This window comes from Sus scrofa, chromosome 12 (genome assembly GCF_000003025.6).
Source record: "Sus scrofa isolate TJ Tabasco breed Duroc chromosome 12, Sscrofa11.1, whole genome shotgun sequence".
Lineage (NCBI taxonomy): Eukaryota > Metazoa > Chordata > Mammalia > Artiodactyla > Suidae > Sus > Sus scrofa.
Window position 1 is genome coordinate 38,840,617 of NC_010454.4, and position 21,006 is coordinate 38,861,622.

A 21,006-nucleotide genomic window follows, 5' to 3' on the forward strand; every position below is an offset into this window, starting at 1 on the left:
ATCCATCAGAGCTCCTATATTGGCCCCAATGGAGTACACTGACAGTGGGTAGAGAGATGGCAATGGCTCTGGACTTGGGTCTGAGTAGATCTTTATTTCTGCTTTATGAGCCACCTAGATATGCTGTCACAACATCTCCAGAGCATTACATGAGACAATTTTTACTACAAGAGACTTTTTTTTTTTTTTTTGTCTTTTTTGCCATTTCTTGGGCTGCTCCCGAGGCATATGGAGGTTCCCAGGCTAGGGGTCGAATCGGAGCTGTAGCCACTGGCCTATGCCAGAGCCACAGGAACGCAGGATCCGAGCCGCATCTGCAACCTACACCACATCTCATGGCAATGCCAGATCCTCAACCCACTGAGCAAGGCCAGGGATCGAACCTGCAACCTCATGGCTCCTAGTCGGATTCGTTAACCAATAGAGATAGAGCTGAGCCACGATGGGAACTCCCAAGAGACAATTTTAGAACAATGGTCTCCAACAGCTATCTGTCTGGGAAAGCCTTCCAAACTGCAGTGTCACTCACTCCATGCGCTTAGATGTTCCTCACCACCTCTCAGACCAACAGTTACAGGAATGTGGTCAACTTACACTCACAACACTATTCATCAGTGTGAAAATGTGCAAAACTAAACAGAGATGTCTATGCTAAGCTCAAGTTCATGTGCACGGCGGCGAATGAATTCTAGAGATCACTGGGTTGGAACCCCCCATTTATAGAGAGGAAAAAACTGAGATCCGGAGAAGTCAGGCAATTTTCACACCGTGACACAGTTAGTAACAGGGCCTACAATAGAAGCCAGTTCTGTTGATCCCTAGTCCAGAGCCCTCTCTAGTGGAACCCACTTGACACATTAAGTTCTCGTTTCCTGCTCTAGTCCAGAAATCCCTTTCCTTATTAGAAATCTCCCCATCGCTTTATGTCGGTGCAGAAACCAATGTGCCTGGGTCAGTGAGCATGCATGCAAATGTCTACGTGTCTGTCTGCGAGTAGTATAAAGCATATCACTGGGTGTTTATGCCCTTTCTTCTAGGGAAACCTCTAGGTAATTGCAGTTCCTTCTGCCGGCACCTGCACGGAGGTCAGGTGAAGATCTTCTCAATCAATCATTAACGAGACAACTTGGTCCTCTCTCCAATAAGCTCTGTTCCTGGGTTGTCAGGAAAGGTAGCCAAGGAATCAGGGTGGAACCAGACTCTCCCAGGGTCAAACTTGGCTCCAGGGAAGTGAAAGTATTTAGAGACGAGGCAATAAGTGGCTTAGACAGATCAGCAGCATTCCGTCTCTGCAAGGAGGATGTGCTCAAGTTAACATGGATACCATCTTGGTTTTCAGCCTCATCATTACATCCTATGATGCTCACAAGAAAGGTAAGTACTTCTCTAGCCTAGTGTCTTGGGAAATACGAAGAGAGGTCTAGAAAGTGTTTGGGTGTCTATGTCACCAGACAGAGATAGAGCTGAATCTCAGCAGGTAATGCTTTTCAGTCACCCTACGTATTCTCTTGCCCTTAAGCAGGATGGCAACGTATTCAACCCACACAGATAGATGTCTATTACATGGTGAGAAGTCTTCAGGGGATGTGATGCATTCTTGTTTTGTTCATGTAACTAATATTGGAATTCCTTTCACTGTTGGATGGCTTTCTTGCCTGAAGGTGCTATCACAGTTTCAGTACTGTCATCACCCACGACTCCCAAATTCACAACCCCTCATAAGATACTGTCTTCCTTTTTTAAGGTGTTACATTCAGATAGATGGGGGAGTTCCCTTGTGGCACCAAAGGTTAAGGTGGCGCTGCAGCTGGGGTTGCTGCTGTGGTGCGGTTTTGATCCCTGGCCCTAGAATTTCCAGATGCCTGGAGTGTGGCCAAAAACCACCAACCAAACAAAAAAATTCAAGTAGATGGGGATGCTCTTGGGTGGGGAGGGCTGAGGAAAAGGGCAAGGTGAGGGTAGAATGGCACCATTTGCTGCTCTTTGATACCTGCTTATTGAAAACATGGTTTCTAGTCTCAATGTGGCTCAGCGGTAAGGAACCCGACTAATATCCAAGGGGATGTGGATTCGATTCCTGGCCTCAACCAGTGGATTAAGGTTCTGGTGTTGATGTGAGCGGGCGGTGTCAATGGCAGACACAGCTCAGATTGCATGTTGCTGTGGCTGTGGTGTAGGCCAGCAACTATAGCCTGGGTTAGATCCCTAGTCCAGGAACTTCCATATGCCATAGGCACAGCCCTAAAAAGAAAAAAAAAAAAATTTTTTGTCTTTTTGCCTTTTCTACGGCCGCTCCCGTGGCATATGGAGGTTCCCAGGCTAGGGGTCAAATCAGAGCTGTTGCTGCCAGCCCATGCCAGAGCCACAGCAACGTGGAATCTGAGCCTTGTTTGCAACCTACACTACAGCTCACAATGCTGGATCCTTCAACTACTGAGCAAGGCCAGGGATAGAACCCGCAACCTCATGGTTCCTAGTCAAATTCGTTAACCACTGCGCCATGATGGGAACTCCCCCCAATTTTTTTAAATTAAAAAAATAAAACATGATTTCTCAAAGTGTCCTAAACAGTTCATCTCTAAAATTGGCTCACCAGAGTTGAGGTCAAACGGCATGAGGTACATCGGTAAAAAAATTGAACAAACAAAGAAAACTCACAACACCCTGCGAATTATGTGCCAAGCAGCATAAATAACTATGACCCATGGTCCCATGGAAACTTTGTCCAATGTTACATTTAATAAACTTTCAAAAGTTTTAATGCAAGAAGGTGGACAGAACAGAAAGGAGAGATAATAAGCAGTGCTTGAAGGAATAGGTTGGTTAGTCTTCCATGAACTATAGTTAACTCGTTTACGTTTTTTTCCTAAGGATAATAGACTGGTACCAAGCTTTCTTTATACTATGCTAACTTCCACTTGCATACATCTTAAAGTCTCTTGCGGGGAGTCTTTGATCTCCCTCATTGCAAATTTTATGGGAAGGAACTGCATTCTTTTGTATCTCCCTCTCCAGTGCCCAGAATTTTAAAGAGGAAGTACCCAGTAAATCCTGACCTTTTCTCTTTTCTTCCAGAACTCAGAGATAGCAGCTGCCAAGTAGAACCCCTGCCTAGTCTCTTCCCAAAGGATGTGAGAAGCATCAGAGATGTGCTAATGCGAGGTAGGGAATCGGCCCTTCCTGAACAATCGCTTTCCCATTCCAGAACACTTTTGCCTTTAGAAGACGCTTCCCTCCCCTATGCCAAGTCAAGATTTCAAATATCCGATTTTAAAGATGTGTATCCCCGTGAGAGCCCTTCTGGAAACCCATTTTATTTCATTTTTTTGGAAACCCATTTTAAAATTAACTGTTGGAGTTCCTGTCATGGCACAGTGGAAAGGAATCAGACTAGGAACATGAGGTTGGGGGCTCAATCCCTGGCCTCCCTCAGTGGGTTAAGGATCTGGCATAGCCTTGAGCTTTGGTGTAGGCCAGCAGCTGTAGCTCCAATTGGAACCTCCATATGCTGCAGGTGCGGCCCTAAAATAAAATAAAATAAAAACTGTTATTGCCTTAGGTGTGGCTACACAAATCAAAGAGATGGGGCGCAGAGAGAGAAGGCAGCACTCAAGCCCCTCTTCACTGGAGAAAATAGTCTGTGAGCATATTTCTGGGGTGACTTTACTGCAGCCACCCATCTCCATGGGACCCACGGTGGAGAGAGGAAAGGCAGGGCTTGTGTATTTGGTACCACAGACACTTGCTGAGGAAGCAATGAATGAAAAATAGAAGAAAGTACAGCAGTGGGCTGTGAACGGAAGCAGGTTAGCTCTCCGCCTTTCAGATTAAGAATGGCCTTCAATATCCTGTCTGCCTCTTCTCCTTCCAGAAGCTCAGGCAGAAGCCAAAAGGTCCACATTCATCCAAAATCAAACGGTGGCTATTCTACAGTGTATTGGTTTGGGGAGCAAAGTCAAAATCAACCTTGCATATTCAGAGAAAAGGGGAAAGGTCAAGCATACTCTGAAGAGCCTGACAATTGTGGCTGTTCCCCATGGAAACAGCACTGCCTCGCCAAGCTGTCACCTAACCCCCACATCCAAGCTCCAGACTGGATCCCTTGTAATAGGCAAAGGTGAGATTGGAAAATGAGATGGAGGTAGGCAATGACTTTCGGTTGACCTCCTCGGAGGCAGGTGGAGCTTAGCAGCAGCTAAAGCCTCACGGAAATGGATCAGCCTCTCCTTAAGCAAATCTACATAAAATTTTTAAGGTTTTATTGAAGTACAGTTTATTTAAAATGTAGTGATAATTTCCGCTATACAACAAAGTGTTTCATATACATACCAAGTTATACATATACATACATCCATTCTTTTTCAGATTCTTTTCCGATATAGATGATCACAGAATATTGGATAGAGTTCCCTGGGCTGCACAGCAGGTCCCCATTGGCCAATCACTGCATTTACCTCAATGTGCATATGCCAGTCCCAAAACCCCAGTCCATCCCTCCCCAACGCCTGTCCCCTTTGGTAACCATAAGTTTGTTTCCAAAGTCTTTGAGTCTTTTCTGTTCTGCAAATAAGTTCATTTGTATCTTTTTCTTAGATTCCACATATAAGTGTAAATCTATGTAAAAATTTTAAATGTCATTTTAGTATATGGATTAGGCTCTTTGAAATTTGATTAGGATGAACTGATTCCTATGGTCTGTGGGACGTGAAACTGTGGGATACAGGAGAAATACCATCAAACAAGTGTTTGTTCTGATATTATTATCTTTGGCAAGTCAATTTCTCCAGTGCTCAGTTTCCATAGCTACAAATCTATGAAAACTGAGCACTAGAGAAATGTGCTCCACCCCAGTCCTCAGTCACCTCGCAGATGAAAAGTAAAAGGGATGAGCTGACAGCAGGGATGGACATTAACTAGATGGTCTAATTTCTCAGGTTTCTTCTTCTTTTTTTTTTTTTTTTTTTTTTTGTCTTTTTAGGGCCGCACCCACGGCATGTGGAGGTTCCCACCCACGGCATGTGGAGGTTCCCAGGCGAGGGGTCGAATCGGAGCTGTAGCTGCTGGCCTACACCACAGCCACCAGATCCAAGCCTCGTCTGTGACCTACACCACAGCTCACGGCAACGCCAGATCCTTAACCCGCTGAGTGAGGCCAGGGATTGAACCTGTGTCCTCATGGCTAATAGTCACATTTGTTTCCACTGAGCCACAAGAGGAACTCTAGATGGTCTAATTTCTACATATGTCAGCCTAATAGCAGTATGTAAGGCCTCTCAAATAGCCCTTTTGACCTGCTGATATTATTCCAGATAATTGCTAAAGGATATTTCCATTTAAATATAATGTACCTAATGTTCCCTATCTATTTTATTTAAAATAAAATTGTTTTGGGAGTTCCTGTTGTGGCTCAGTGGTAACAAACCCGACTAGTATCCATGAGGACAAGGGTTTGATCCCTGGCCTCACTCAGTGGGTTAAAGATCCAGCGTTGCCGTGAGCTGTGGTATAGGTTGCAGACATGGCTCGGATCCTGCTTTGCTGTGGCTGTGGTGTAGGCCAGCAGCTATAGCTCTGATTCAACCCCTAGCCTGGGAACTTCCCTATGCTGCAGGGCCAGCCATAAAAATAAAAAAATAAATTATTTTGTGAATAAGGCAAAGTATCATCTCCTAAATTATCCACTTCATAAGCTTGGATTTTTGGAGCTCTCCTTAAGGTGGTGCATTCTTGCTCAAATATCCTTAGGCAAAGAAAGGCTTATATTGCAAAGCCACCATCACTGGGAATGGAGCACTTGCATTTACAAATGTGCTCCACCCCAGTGCTCACTTACCTAGCAGATGAGAAGTAAAAGGTATGAGGTAACAAAAGGGATGGACATTAAGTTAGAAGCTGGACAGAACTGGAAATACACGGACAGAGGAAGCCTATAGAGTAGCCTTTGAAAGAGTGGCTCCCAGGAGGTGGGAAGACTTTTGGCCTTGAAATATCCTTATCCCAGAGGCTAGGGAGCACTGCTCTACGTAGAGGATCTCTAGGTTTTGCCTCCTCTTTCAACCACCAGTATCACTCAGTTTGCAAAGTGTTTTCACACCTGCTTTCTCATTTCTGTTTCTAATCCGCATATCACCCTTGTGAAACAGGCAGACCAACACTTATTTTATTATAACTATCCTGCAGATAAGGAAACCAGAGCTGGAAGAACTTACGTTACTTGTCCAAAGTGAGATTTGTTTATCTTCATTGCATCTGACCCAGAAACACCTATGTTAGTACTTCAGAGAACTGACTGGCACTATGCTGAAGATACTTCGGAGTCTCCTTCCTTTTCCTTTTAGCTTGTTGGCTCTTTGTCTCTGCCTGTCGTCGCCAACACTCTCTTTCTGATTAAACAAATCAGGGACTACTTCCCTGTAATTCATGTATAGTACCTGGTACTGCGGCCATTGGCCTCTAAAGGAAAAAACTGTCATTTTCACGTGGGTTTAAGACCTGGGAGGGTAATTGAGAAAAGGCAAGTTAGATGTACAGACCTTAATTTAATAAGTGTGTGAGGAGACCATTCGAAATGGAATAGAAACCCCAGTCTGAATTGGATTAGATCAATTATGGACACAAGCAAAGTCGGTTCCCAACTACAGACAGCGTCCCTCCGCCCCCCTCGACCCTGTTCCCATGCTAGAATGTATCCGGCTGTTAAAGCCGAAGTACAGAAACAGCCCCTGGCACATACTATGTATTCATTTTGAAATATTTGCTGGGAGTTCCTGTTGTGGCTCAACAGGTTAAGAACCCAACTAGTATCCGTGAGGACAGAGGTTCGATCCCTGGCCTCGCTCAGTGGGTTAGGAGTCCAGCATTGCCATGAGTTGTGGTCTGGGTCGCAGTCACGGCTTGGATCTGGTGCGGCTGTGGCTGTGGCTGTGGCTGGCAGCTACATCTCTGATTCAAACCTTAGCCTAGGAACTTCCATATGCCGCAGGTATGGCCATAAAAAGAAAAAGAAAAAAAATACAAGTATTTGCTGAAAGAGTGAAATTGAGGGCTGTGGGAAGCTGGGTGGTCTCCCCTTCTTCCAGCTCCTTTCTCAAAGTTGCTGACGGAGACTCCACTAGACAGACGTGCCTCAGTCACGGAGGTGAATTACTCTCCTTGACATTCTTCCTTGGACTTTGGAGCCATCTTTTTTAAAGAAGCAAAGTATCAACAGTGTCACGCCCTCCATCCTCACTATTATTATGGCCTTTCGAGTGATAGGCACACACAATATGGTCTGCTCCTTCGCTCTGATCCTACTCAGTCAAAGGCCCCACGGGGATTTAATCCATATCTTTTACTACTATCTCTATCATTTATTCTTAGGCATTATTACCACCCACACCTTAAACCTATGGACAGATCAATGGGGCCACAATTAAACATCTACCATCAGCTGGGTAGAGAGAGACAGGGTTTTGTCGGGTGAATTCAAAGGCAGAATAAAGTTTTCTCAGTTGTCTTTCATTGTTTCTTACTTGTTTTACAGCTTTCTTACCAGGGATCTCCCAGTGTAAAGCCTATCCAGTGATGGGGGCCTCGTCAGAGACTTTTCCTGCCACGACCCCCTCCATAACTCCTGGGAATAAAGAAAGAGAGAAGACTACAAGTACTGATGATTTTTCTACCCCCTTGAAACAAGGTACAGAAAAATTAGAGGTGTGACAAGAATGGGGAAAAAAAAAAAAAAAGTATTTTTAGCCCCAACATTAGTCTGGATCTCCAAGAATTTTCCGGGAGGTTGGGGTTAAGAAGTTACACACAGTTTGCATTAGAAAATCACTCCCTTTCTATGGGGGAGAAAAAAAAAATCAGCTTCTCTATAAAGTAGGCCCCAGAATTGTAGTTTTTGACACTATTAATAATCCTTCACCTCCCCACACGTGAGCTCACCTGACAGCCTGATCTGGGGACATGATAAATCATATCGGTGTGGTAGGTAATTCCAGCCACTGTGTGAATAGTTACATGACATTTAAACTCTAAGCAATCGTTACAGTGATGACAATGACCAAGAAGCATGTTTTTCATCTGCATTGTTTTTACAAACAGCCCTCCCTAAATTGGCCAGGATTCCAATTCTGTAAGCGTCCACTTGCGTTATATCCCAGTTCCAACAGGAGAAAAGTAAATATGAGATTAGTAATAACAAGATGCATATGAGCCATTTGTCCCCAAATTTGACTTGTGACCCCAAAGCAGTGCCAATCCACCTCTGTTCCACCTACACCCCACCAAAGCCGAGAGGAGCACAGGAAAGTACGTGTGTTGGAGCACAAGGACAGAGACCCTGAGGGGGCTGCTGGTGATGGACTCCCTTGTGTAACTTTTCTTCCCCTGAAAGCAGTGCAGGAATCAGTCCTACTGGATCATGGAAAAATCCCAAATCCCAGTAAACATGATTCACTGGGAAGAAACTGCAAAGGAGACTCGAGCAGAGTCCATGATACCTATCCCATTCCTGGACTGAGTCTGAATTGGAAATTCAGCCTCTGCCTCTGAATAGGAACCAGGAGACCTTCAAATCAAAGGGTTGAACGCTTCCCTCTCTCAAATGCTCTCTTCTCCCTCTTCTACCCTCTCTCCTTTTAGACACAGATGAGGACCTAAAGAAGAGACAGAAATGGAGCATCCTGGTCAAATTTCTGATTGCTATCATCCTGCTGTTAGGCGGAATCGCCATTACAGTGTTTGTCATTTTTGAAGTCCCATGCCCTGTATGTTTGCTGATGTCCTGGATCCTTTGACTTGATCTATAAAGACCCCCTTCTATCCCAGAGGCAGGATGGCATAATGAGAAAAAGCACAGACTTTGGACACACCTGCCACTCAACCCCCGCTAGCTGAATGGCTTTCAGAAAGCTGCTTGCCTTCTCCAACCTCAGTTGCTTCATCTTTAAAATGAGACTAGGAGTTTCCGTCATGGCTCAGTGGTTAATGAATCCGACTAGGAACCACGAGGTTGTGGATTCGATCCCTGGCCTTGCTCAGTGGGTTAAGCATCTGGCATTGCCGTGAGCTGTGGTGTAGGTCGCAGACGCGGCTTGGATCCCGTGTTGCTGTGGCTCTGGCATAGGCCGGTGGCTACAGCTCCGATTCGACCCCTAGCCTGGGAACCTCCATATGCTGCGGCAGCAGCCGTAGAAAAAGGCAAAAAAGACCAAAAAAAAAAAAAAAGGAATTATAAAATGAGACTAATGATAATTTGCCTCTCACAGTGGTTATAAAACTTAATTGAGATGCTCCTGGCACATAGAAGATGCTTGCTAAAGACAAGTTCCTTTCCTCTGCTGCACCTGGACATTCTCTAGGGAGGATAGAGGCAATATTTTCTTTTTTGTTAGAAGAGATGATTTTCTTTAAATGGCCTGATGTGAGGTTTGGAAGATAATCAGATGCATACTGGCCACCTGAAGGTGATAGTTGTCATTTTCTCCCATCAGACTCAATGCCTAAGAGTCAGAGAGCAATGCAGATGCCATCGGTTGTGGAGAAGGCAAAAGAAGGAAGGCCAGCAACCTGGGGAAGCTGAAGCCCAGCCTGACTCTCAGCCCAAGAAGGAAAGTATTCTCTGTATGGTTATGGTCATTTACCTGGAGAAAATGGGGCTGATATATAAGTCCTGGGAGACAGGGAGCTGCTTTAGTTATGAAGCATATGTGGGTAATTTTTTTATGTGTTGGGAACTAGGCAAGCATTCGTATTACTGTTTTCTTAACATCAGCAGGGCTACTATATTATTGAAAATGCCCATTTCTTGGCCTCAGATATAATGAATCAAAATAGCTAAACTGGGGCCAGGAACCTCATTTTTAAGCTTTTTAACAAGCTCCCTAAGTAGAGGTGGATTTACTATGAAGTTAATGAAGCTAAAGCTCAGTACCCATGAAACGTTGTATCCAGTTGTGTGTTTTTTTTTTCCCCACAGCACACGGAAGTTCCTGGGCCAGGGACTGAACCGACACCACAGCAGCAATGTGAGCCACAGCAGTAACAATGCTGGATCCATAACCCACTAAGCCACCAGGGAACTCCCCCATATACTTTTTAAACAAAAGGTGGCCACATATATAGAATTACAGCACTGAGAATGGATCTCTAAGATTTATCTAGTCCAGAATGGGACACACGTTGCCACTGTTTTAGTTCCAGGTCATCCCCACCTATCAATAAGCAAGCAGAGTGCAACTGGATGAGTATGTCCTGGAGGTTTCATGCACAGCATAGTGATTATAGTGACAGTACTGCATTATATACTTCAAAACTGCTAAGACACTAGATCTTATACATTCTCACCACAAAAAAGAAATGATAATTATGTGACACGATGTGTTAGCTAAAGCTACCATGGTAATCATGTTGCAATTTATAAATATATCAAGTCAACACGTTTTGTATACCTTAAACTTATAAAGTGTTATATGAAAATTATAACTCAAGCATGGCTCTCTTTCCACCCAAGCATGGCTTCAGGATCTTTCTTATCACAGTGCTTCAGGTACCCAATGCCCACTTATCTGTCATCTCTGGTCTAGGGTAATATTTTCTATAATCCTGTTTTGGCTAATAGCAGATGATGAGATGATATAAATTAGTATAATTCTATAATTTGGTGTATTTTTAATCTACATTACCATTTCTACTGAACACTGAAAGAAACAGGCCTGAAGGGGACTCAAAAGTCTAGTCCCAAATTAGAAGTAATCATGTAATGGCAACTCTGACTGAATTTCTCCCATGAACAAAATAAGGTACTAAATGATAAAGGAAGTAATTAAAAAATAAGCGATTTTATGCACATTGCCTTACTTTGGCCTCAAAAGCCCTAGGAGGGAGCGAGGGCAGGTATCTACATTCTATTGAAATTTAAACTAAGGCTCAGAGAGGTTATGTGACTTTCCCATGGTCACACAGCTAGTAGAAAAATAAATAAAATCCAGGCTTTTTAATTCCTTAGCTGAATTTACAGACTTATTCATCTCTTCTACAAATTTTCACTGAAAGCCCTCAAGTTCCCTGCCTTCAAGAGGTTGACAGTCTTTGCTCATAGCACTTTCTAAACGGTCAGTGAAGTGTTTAGAAAGTGCATACAAAATCAGATGGGGCATGGAGTCAGGTGTAATGAGAGTAGAATGGGATTAATTAAAAATATCTGCTCAGAATTCCCTTGTGGTTCAGCGGGTTAAGGATCTGGCATTATCACAACAGTGGCCTGGGTAGCTGCTGTGGCATAGGTTTGATCCCTGGCCTGGGAATTTCTGCATGCCACAAGCAAGGCCAAAAAAATTTCTTTTCTTTTGCTCCACGGCAACCTAGACTCTGCCCCTTTTCAAAGAGAGTGAGATTGTTGGAGCCTGATTCCAGGAATGAAGCAGAATCCCTGTGAAGCTGGGATACAAAGTCACTGCACATCCAGGGCCCTTTATTTTTTTCTTTTTTTGTGTGTCTTTTGTCTTTTGTCTTTAGAGACGCACCTGTGGCATATGGAGGTTCCCAGGCTAGGGGTCCAATCAGAAGCTACAGCTGCCGGCTTCTGCCACAGCCACAGCAATGCCACATCTGAGACACGTCTTTGACCTACACCACAGCTCACGGCAATGCCAGATCCTTAACCCACTGAGCAAGGCCAGGGATCGAACCCACAACCTCATGGTTTCTAGTCGGATTCATCTCTGCTGCGTCACAATGGGAACTCCCCTGGGCCCTTTCTATTCGAGGAAAATTGGTCAAGCAAGAGGTGGCTGGGCTGTCTGCTAGGAGGCTATAGTTTCCATAGGTGTACCTTGCTGCTACTTTCTCAGTGTAAGCACTTTTCCTGGAATTAATGGGTAACAAAGAGGCCAAATGATGTGTACTTGGAATTATGTGGGGTTTTGTACTAAGCTATCTCTTAGTTGGTACATGAGGAAATATTCATTGGCACCTCTTTATCTTTCATATTTCCTTTCAATCTCTAGGTTGGACAAGATGTTCCCAACTCATCAAGCCCCAGGAAAGCTGCAGAGACCACTGTGGTCCACCAGACATACTTCTGAAAAGTGCTGCGCTGCCTCGCACACAGAGTAAGGATCCTATGGTCTGCTCCCTACTGCTAATCCACATGGGCACATTCTTGCCAACTGGACACTCGTATCTTCAGCAGGGACATTACAGTCAGACAGTGATGCCAGGTCAGCGAAGGGGGAGCCTGGGCTTACAGTCAGGAGTCCTCCTCAGGCCACTGCCCTGACTTAGCAACCAGCCGCTGAAATTCACTAGGTTCCCCCCCCATGCAGCCCCCTCCCATCAAAAATGGATACTCTTTCATCCCTTCCAGCCAAAACAAAAAGACTTCCCTCCAAGCCCTATGAATGGGTCTGTTGCTCTCTTGCACAAAAGGTTTAAACAGCCTCCAAGGAATGGAGCAAAGCAGCCATGAGTGTGGCCCATCCCCCTACGCCCTCAGTTGTCCCGGATGCTGACCTTATGTGACTGGATCTCAACTCGCCAAGCAGGTTTCCCAGGGTTGATGGTTTCTGACTTAGCCTCTGCTCCTGCATGAAGCTGTCCACACACTGGTGCGGGGCACGAGAGCCCAAGCATTCCAGAAGTCTTCCCCATGACATCCTCAAAGGGCTTAGGGACCGCATACAAACAGGATCCAGCCAAGACTTCCTTTTTTTTGTTTTTGTTTTGGTTTTTTTTAATCAAGTTATTCTTACATGTATACATTTTCCCCCACCCTTTGTTCTGTTGCAACATGAGTATCTAGACATAGTTCTCAATGCTACTCTATTCTAAATTATATCTGATAACCCCAAGCTCCCAATCCCTCCCACTCCCTCCCTCTCCTGTCGGGCAGCCACAAGTCTATTCTCCAAGTCTATGATTTTCTTTTCTGTGGAGATGTTCATTTGTGCTGGATATTAGATTCCAGTTATAAGTGATATCATATGGTATTTGTCTTAGTCTTTCTGACTCATTTCACTCAGTATGAGATTCTCTAGTTCCATCCATGTTGCTGCAAATGGCATTATGTCATTCTTTTTTATGGCTGAGTAGTATTCCATTGTGTATATATACCACATCTTCCTAATCCAATCATCTGTCAATGGACATTTAGGTTGTTTCTATTTGTTTTTTGTTTTTGTCTTTTTAGGGCCACACCCACGGCATAGGGAGGTTCCCAGGCAAGGGGTCAAATCAGAGCTGTAGCTGCCAGCCTACGCCACAGCCACAGCAACATGGGATCCAAGCCCCGTCTGCAACCTACACCACAGCTCACAGCAACGCCAGATCCTTAACCCACTGAACAAGGCCAGGGATCGAACCCGAACCTCACAGTTCCTAGTCGGATTCGTTAACCACTGAGCCACGACGGGTATTCCAAAGGCTTCCTGATAACCCAGAATTCCTTGATTACATCTTACCATAATGGTGAGCTGCATACATTCTGAACAAGGATTCCAGAACAACACGATTTTGACACTCTTTTCTCACAGAGGCATGGCTGTGAATCCAGTTTGACCTACTTAAATAAGAATTTGAAATGAAACTGACTAGGAACCATGAGGTGGCAGGTTCCATCCCTGGCCTCGCTCAGTGGTTAAGGATCTGGCGTTGCAGTGAGCCGTGCTGTAGGTCTCAGACGCAGCTCAGATCCCAAGTTGCTGTGGCTATGGTGTAGGCTGGCAGCTGTAGCTCTAATTAGACCCCTAGCTTGGGAACCTCCATATGCCGCAGGTGCAGCCCTAAAAAGGAAAAAAAAAAAAAAAAAAGTAAAAAAGTTTGGTGAGAAAAATGAAACAGCTGATCCTGTTTTTTTTTTAAATACTCAGTGCAACATTTTATTGTACTTCTTAGCTGTGTTTCCCTCCTCTCCCCTATCTAAACTAAGAAATGGCTTAAGTTGGCGTTCTCGTCGTGGTGCAGCAGAAATGAATCCAACTAGGAACCATGAGGTTGAGGGTTTGATCCCTGGCCGCACTCAGTGGGTTAAGGATCTGGCGTTGCCGTGAGCTGTGCTGTAGGTCGCAGACACGGCTTGGATCTGGCATTGCTGTGGCTGTGGTGTAGGCCGACGACTGCAGCTCCAATTCCACCCCTAGCCTGGGAACCTCCATATGCTGCGAGTATGGCCCTAAAAAGACAAAAAAAAAAAAAAAAGAAAGAAAGAAAGAAATGGTTTAAGAAAGGCATAGTTTATACAATTTATTATGAAATTAGATTTCTATTTATACATTGAAATTTAATTATTCATAAATCTCAAAACTGGATTACAATGCGTATGGATTTTGGCAATGAAACAACATATACAATCTATGTTATACAGTAAAGAATACTTTATTTTACCAGGAAAAATTGTCTTGAGAAATTTTCTAAGCATGTTAAGTAAAAACTCTATCAACTAATACATCAGTTTCTTTTTTTTTCTTTTTAGGGCCACACCTGTGGCACATGGAAGTTCCCAGGCCAGGAGTCAAATTGGAGCTGCTGCTGGTCTACACCACAGCCACAGCAACGCAGTAACTGAGTCACATCTGGGACCTACACCACAGCTCACGGCAACGCCAGATCCCGAACCCCTGTTTCACTGCACCACAACGGGAACTCCAGGATTTTTAATCAATGTTAAGATAACTGAATATTACCTAGCACTGAAGTTTTGCAAAGAACTAATCTTACACATTTAAAATTACTACTCAAACACATGTTCTAAAAACTGCATTTTGGAAGTGTTTTCATTATGGTGGTGGCACCAAACAGCTGATCTTTTTTTTTTTTTTTTTGTCTTTTTGCCTTTTCTAGGACTGTTCCCACGGCATATGAAGGTTCTCAGGCTAGGGGTCTAATCGGAACTGTAGTTGCTGGCCTAGGCCACAGCCACGGCAATGAGGGATCTGAGCCGCATCTGGGACCTACACCACAGCTCATGGCAATGCTGGATCCTTAACCCACTGAGAGACGCCAGGGATTGAACCCGCAACCTCATGGTTCCTAGTAGGATTCGTTAACCACTGAGCCACGACCAGAACTCCCTACCAAACAGCTGATCTTAAAACATAGCTTAGGTTTAAAAAAGGGGATGGCAGGAGTGATAAGACAGGGTGTGGTCCCGTTCATTTTAATGAGTCTAAAACCATTCCATTTCAGTGATATGTGCCAAATTGTTTTCTTAGTTCTCTGATCAAAAACAAAACACACACCAAAACATATATAAATCCTATACTTTCCTTCTTTTTTTTTTTTTTCTGTCTTTTTTGTCTTTTTAGGGCTGCACTCACAGCATATGGAGGTTCCCAGGCTAGGGGTCTAATCGGAGCTGTTGCTACCAGCCTACACCAGAGCCACAGCAATGCCAGATCTGAGTTGCGTCTGTGACCTACACCATAGCTCTCGGTGACGTCAGATCCTTAACCCACTGAGGAAGCCAGGGATCAAACCCGCAACCTCATGTTTCCTAGTCAGATTCGTTAACCACTGAGCCACGACGGGAACTCCCCTATCCTCCTTTCTTACACTTCAAGTACTGTCCAAAAAGGGACAACATCTAGCCCTAAGCCACGATTTGATATTCAAGCTGAGCCTAGAAGAGATGGGACAGACACCAAGCATGAATGGTAAGAGTTTTCAAGGAAGCCCGAGAGACCTCCAGGTGGCCTGAGGTTCCATAGAGCACATAGAGCACTGCTAGGTAGAGAGGACAGAGCACTGAGGCTGGCGTTTGAATCCATGAGAATCGCTGTCCACTGATTCACATCGCCACCTCCAGCTTATCTGCCTTCTGTGGCTCTCTGCCTAACCATGACACAGGGGAGGAAAAGAAGCTGGTTCTTCCCAAGACCACTGGGGAAGATGATTAAAGGTTTATATTAAATTTGGTACCTAGGAGTTCCTGTTGTGGTACAGTGGTTAATGAATCCGACTAGGAGCCATGAGGTTGCAGGTTCGGTCCCTGGCCTTGCTCAGTGGGGTAAGGATCTGGTGTTGCCATGAGCTGTGGTGTAGGTCTCAGACGCGACTCGAGTCCCACATTGCTGTGGCTCTGGCATAGGCTGGTGGCTACAGCTCCGATTAGACCCTAGCCTGGGAACCTCCATATTCGGTGGGAGCGGCCCTAGAAAAGGCATAAAGACAAACAAACAAACAAACAAACAAAAAAACAAAAAATAAATAAATTCTGTACCTAGAGGCTCTTGGTTAGGACTGATGCCTACCTGCATCTTTACTTTCCCAGGCTTATCTACCCTAGAATTTCCTTTAATCCAGGAACAGGAGATAAAACCTGTGGCAAAGTCTACACTCATTAGTTCTTCTGCAAGGTCCATGAGCAGGGCCAAAAACAAAAACAACGAGAAATTTAAAAAGAGGAGTTCTCATCATTACTCAGTGGAAATGAATCTGACTAGCATCCATGAGGATGCAGGTTGGATCCCTGGCCTCACTCAGTGGGTTAAGGATCTAGTGTTGCTGTGGCTGTGGCTGTAGGCCAGCAGCAAAAGCTCCAATTCGACCCTTAGCCTGGGAACTTCCATATTGCATGGATGTGGTCCTAAAAAAATAAAATAAAAAATAAAACAAAAGAGAGGCTCAGCTCACATAGCAAGGCAATTAAACTTAAAATATATACATAATTTGGATAACACATATAGCGTCTTTCTTTATAGACTGATGGAATAGAAACTGTTTATTTTACTTTAGGGACTTGTTTCCCCAGACAAATCTTCACTGAGGATTTTCTGACTCCCTAATCAGGTAACAGTTTTGAATCCCATATTCTCTTACCAGTGGAGACCTTTTTTTGTTGTTTTTTTGCTTGTTTGTTTTTTTGTTTTTTTTGGTCACAGCATACAGCAGCTTGATGTGGGATCTGAGTTCCCAGACCAGGGATTGAACCTGGGCTGCAGCATTGAAAGCACCAAGTATTAAACACTAAACCATCAGGGGAACTCCCAGGAAATCGTTAGAGATCTTTGGGGAAAAAAAAAAAAGAGGGAAGAGAGAGCTTTAAGGAAGGGAGAACTCCCACATGGACCTTGAGAAGTGACCTTTATTCTGCAGATCACTTCACTGAAGGGCACAATCCTCCCTGTCCTCACCATGGACTGAGTTATAGATTCAACCTAATAAAATGCCCTTTCTATAGGGAGCCAATTATTCCTCTGGGAAGTAATGAGTCAGCAAGCTTTTTATTGCAAATTCTTTCTAAGTTCCACACATTGTTTTTCAGATTATTAAAGTACATCCTTATTACATAAATATTTAGAAAGTACTGGAAAGTAAAAAGAATAAAAGAATAAAAAGTTTTTGGAGTTCCCATCATGGCTCAGCGGTTAACAAACCCAACTTAGCATCCATGAGGACCCGGGTTTGATCCCTGGCCTCGCTCAGTGGGTTGGGGATCTGGCGTTGCTGCTGAGCTGTGGTGTAGGTCAAAGACTCAACTCAGTTCCCACACTGCTGTGGTGTAGGCCAGCGGCTACAGCTCTGATTGGAACCCTAGCCTGGGAACCTCCATATGCTGTGGGTGTGGCACCAAAAAGACAAAAAAAAAAAAAAATTTTAGTTTATCTTTCTTCCCAGAGGTAACCTCTACTAACACTTTGATGTATCTCTTTATAGGTTATAAACATACACACATATACATAAAAAAGATACATATGTTAATATAAACACCATACTCTTTATGCCGTTTTAAACCTGTCCCCACCCCTTCTGACTAATATATTACCACCATACTTCCAGTTAGCACAAATATTAAGTTACGTTTTGCTCAAGTTTAGACTAGAGAGGACTGAAAGTCATTCCACCTCTTTTAAAGTCTGAGTCACCCCGATACTGTTTGATAGGCCTAAAGATTACAGTAAGTAGTCACTTAGGATAGAGAAAGCACATTCACAGACACCTCTATTTTATTTTTATTATCCTTATTATTATTTTGTGTTTTTTTAGGGCTGCACCTGCGCCATATGGATGTTCCCAAGCTAAGGGTAGAATCAGAGCTATAGCTGCTGGCCTACACCACAGCCACAGCAATGCCAGATCCGAGACTTGTCTGCGACCTATACCATAGCTCACGGCAATGCCAGATCCTTAACCCACTGAGCAAGGCCAGGGATCGAACCTGCATCCTCATGGATACTAGTAAGGTTTCCACTGAGCCATGACAGGAACTCCCACAGACACCTCTGATTTAAACTTCTTTTTTTTTTTTTTTTTTTTTTGTCTTTTGTCTTTTTTGTCTTTTGTTTGTTGTTGCTATTTCTTGGGCCGCTCCCGCGGCATATGGAGGTTCCCAGGCTAGGGGTTGAATCGGAGCTGTAGCCACCGGCCTACGCCAGAGCCACAGCAACACAGGATCCGAGCCGCGTCTGCAACCTACACCACAGCTCACGGCAACACCGGATCATTAACCCACTGAGCAAGGGCAGGGACCGAACCCACAACCTCATGGTTCCTAGTCGGATTCGTTAACCACTGCGCCACGACGGGAACTCCCTGATTTAAACTTCTGATGGTACTATTGCTAACTGACAATATGTAAATAGTTGTATTTGTGCATGTGTGTTAAAAGCATTATTTTTTTCAATACACTTAAAATATACTTTTCTACCTGTTTTGCCATGTCTTCATTTTTTAAAATATACCTGTGATTTGAAACAAAAAACAAAAACAAAAGAAAATAGAAACAGACTCACAGACTTTGAAAACAAACTTATGGTTAACAAAGGGGACAGGCTGGGGAGGGGGATGGACTGGAAGTTTGGGACCAGCAAATGCACCCTGCGGTATATGGAATGACTGGCCAATGGGGACCTGTTGTAGAGCACAGGGAACTCTACCTAATATTCTGTGCTAATCTATGTGGGAAAATAATCTGAAAAGGAATGGATGTGTGTAAACTGAATCACTTTTTTTTTTTTCTTTTTAGGGCCGAACTCTCGGTATATGGAGGTTCCCAGGCTAGGGGTCTAATCAGAGCTACAGCTGCCAGCCTACACCACAGCCACAGCAACACAGGATCCGAGCTTTGTCTGTGACCTACACCACAGCTTACAACAACACCGGATTCTTAACCCACTGAGCAAGGCCAGGGATCAAACCTCACGGTTCCTAGTCTGATTCATTTCCACTGCACCATGAAGGGAACTCCTGAATCACTTTTTTTGTACAGCAGAAACCACCACTTTTTTTTTTTTTTGTCTTTTCAGGGCAGCACCCATGGCATATGGAAGTTCCCAGGCTAGGGGTCGAATCGGAGCTGTACCGCAGGCCTACGCCACAGCCACACGCCACAGCCACAGCAATATGGGATCTGACTGTCGTCTGTGACCTACACCACAGCTCATGGCAACACCAGATCCTTAACCCACTGAGTGTGGCCAGGGAGAGAACTCATGTCCTCATGGTTACAAATTGGATTCATTTCCACTGAGCCGTAATGGGAACTCCCTATCACAACATTTTAAATCAACTATACTTCAATAAAACTTTTTTTTTCTTTTTAGGGCCACATCTGTGGCACAAAGAAATTCCTGGACTGGGCATTAAATTGGAGCTGCAGCTGCCAGCCTATGCCACAGCCACGGTAATGCCAGATCCAAGATAAGTCTGCAAACTACCCTGCAGCTCAAGGCAACACTGGATCCTTAACCCAGTAAGCAAGGCCAGGGATCAAACCTGCATCCTCATGGAGACTATGTTGGGTTCTTAACCCACTGAGCCATAGCGGAATTCCAATAAATTTTTTTAAAAGAGAAAAAAAGAAACAAACATGCTTTTGTTCAATATAAGCACTTAAAATACACACTTTTATATCTGTTTTGCCATGTCTTGATTTTTTTATATATACTTATGATTTCAAAAATCAGAGTTACCCAAGACCTCTGAAAGGCAAGCCACTAGCATCCCCTCCTCCCTGCACACCCAGCCTAGCGCAAAGGGTTACTAATTAGAGGGAGACCTACGTGGTTCTAGCCCTACACGTTTTCCCCTGACCCCTCTTTTTGTAGGGGCGCACCTGCAGCATATGGAAGTTCCCAGGCCAGAGACTGAATCCAAGCTGTGACCTATACTGCAGCTGCAGCAATGTTAGATCTTTTAATTCACTGTGCCAGGCCAGGGCTGGAACTCACACCTCCGCAGGGACTGGAGCCACTGCAGTCAGATTCTTAACCCACTGCACCACAATGGGAACTCCTGGAGTCTGGACAGTCCAGCAGATTCTGACCTAGAGCACTTTTCTTACGTTACATCCAAAACTAGCCACTTTCCAAGGAAGAGTTGCTCTATGTACTTATGAGTAGCGGCTAGGAGCCCTTTCTTTCCCTTTCCTTCTTTAGTTTTTTTTTGCTTTTTAGGGTCTTATCCGAGGCATATGGAGGTTCCCAGGCTAAGAGTTGAATCAAAGCTGCAGCCGCTGGCCTATGCCATAGCCACTGCAATGCAGGATCCAAGCCAAGTCTGCTACACCACAGTTCATGGCAACGCCAGCTCCCTAACCCACTGAGCAAGACCAAGAATCAAACCCACATCCTCATGGATACTAGTAGTGTTTGTTTCCACTGAGCCACAATGGGAACTCAGAGCCCTTCATCTTTTTTCCCTGTTCAGGGTGGGCGGTCTTAAAGCCCCTTCTCTTCCCCTTACACACTTAGCCACCACTCCTGCTCTTCCCCTGAACCCTCAGAGAGGATTCCACTTCTCAGAGTTCACACAATTGCTCTTTATCTTTTTTTTTTTTTTTTTTTTTTTTTTTTTGTCTTTTGTCCTTTTTTAGGACCCCACCTGCAGCATATGGAGGTTCCCAGGCTAGGGGTCTAATTGGAGCTGCAGCTGCCGGCCTACGCCAGAGCCACAGCAACACCAGATCCAAGCCACGTCTGCAACCCACACCACAGCTCACGGCTGGATCCTTAACCCACTGAGCAAGGCCAGGGATCAAACCTGCAACCTCACAGTTCCTAATCAGATTCGTATCCACTGCACCAT

General features: G+C 44.4%; 2 protein-coding genes across 8 annotated transcripts in view; one reads left to right on the forward strand and one right to left on the reverse strand.

Moving 5' to 3' along the window:
- Positions 1 to 21,006, reverse strand: part of ACACA (acetyl-CoA carboxylase alpha) — a 294,152-nt gene that overhangs the window by 259,701 nt on the left and 13,445 nt on the right. The window lies entirely within an intron of this gene.
- On the forward strand, positions 364 to 19,838 carry C12H17orf78 (chromosome 12 C17orf78 homolog). Of its 5 annotated transcripts, XM_013989943.2 has the most exons (8): positions 364 to 1,374; positions 3,076 to 3,162; positions 3,872 to 4,117; positions 7,526 to 7,678; positions 8,629 to 8,753; positions 9,480 to 9,596; positions 11,994 to 12,098; positions 19,524 to 19,838. In XM_013989943.2, exons 1-7 carry the CDS (start codon positions 1,317 to 1,319, stop codon positions 12,069 to 12,071), a joined length of 864 nt encoding a protein of 287 aa, XP_013845397.2. In that variant the 5' UTR covers positions 364 to 1,316; the 3' UTR covers positions 12,072 to 12,098; positions 19,524 to 19,838. The 5 variants fall into 5 exon arrangements, with proteins under 5 accessions (XP_013845397.2, XP_020922999.1, XP_020923001.1 ...); XM_021067340.1 differs by lacking the exon at positions 19,524 to 19,838 and having other exon boundaries at positions 11,994 to 12,805; XM_021067342.1 differs by lacking the exons at positions 8,629 to 8,753; positions 19,524 to 19,838 and having other exon boundaries at positions 11,994 to 12,805.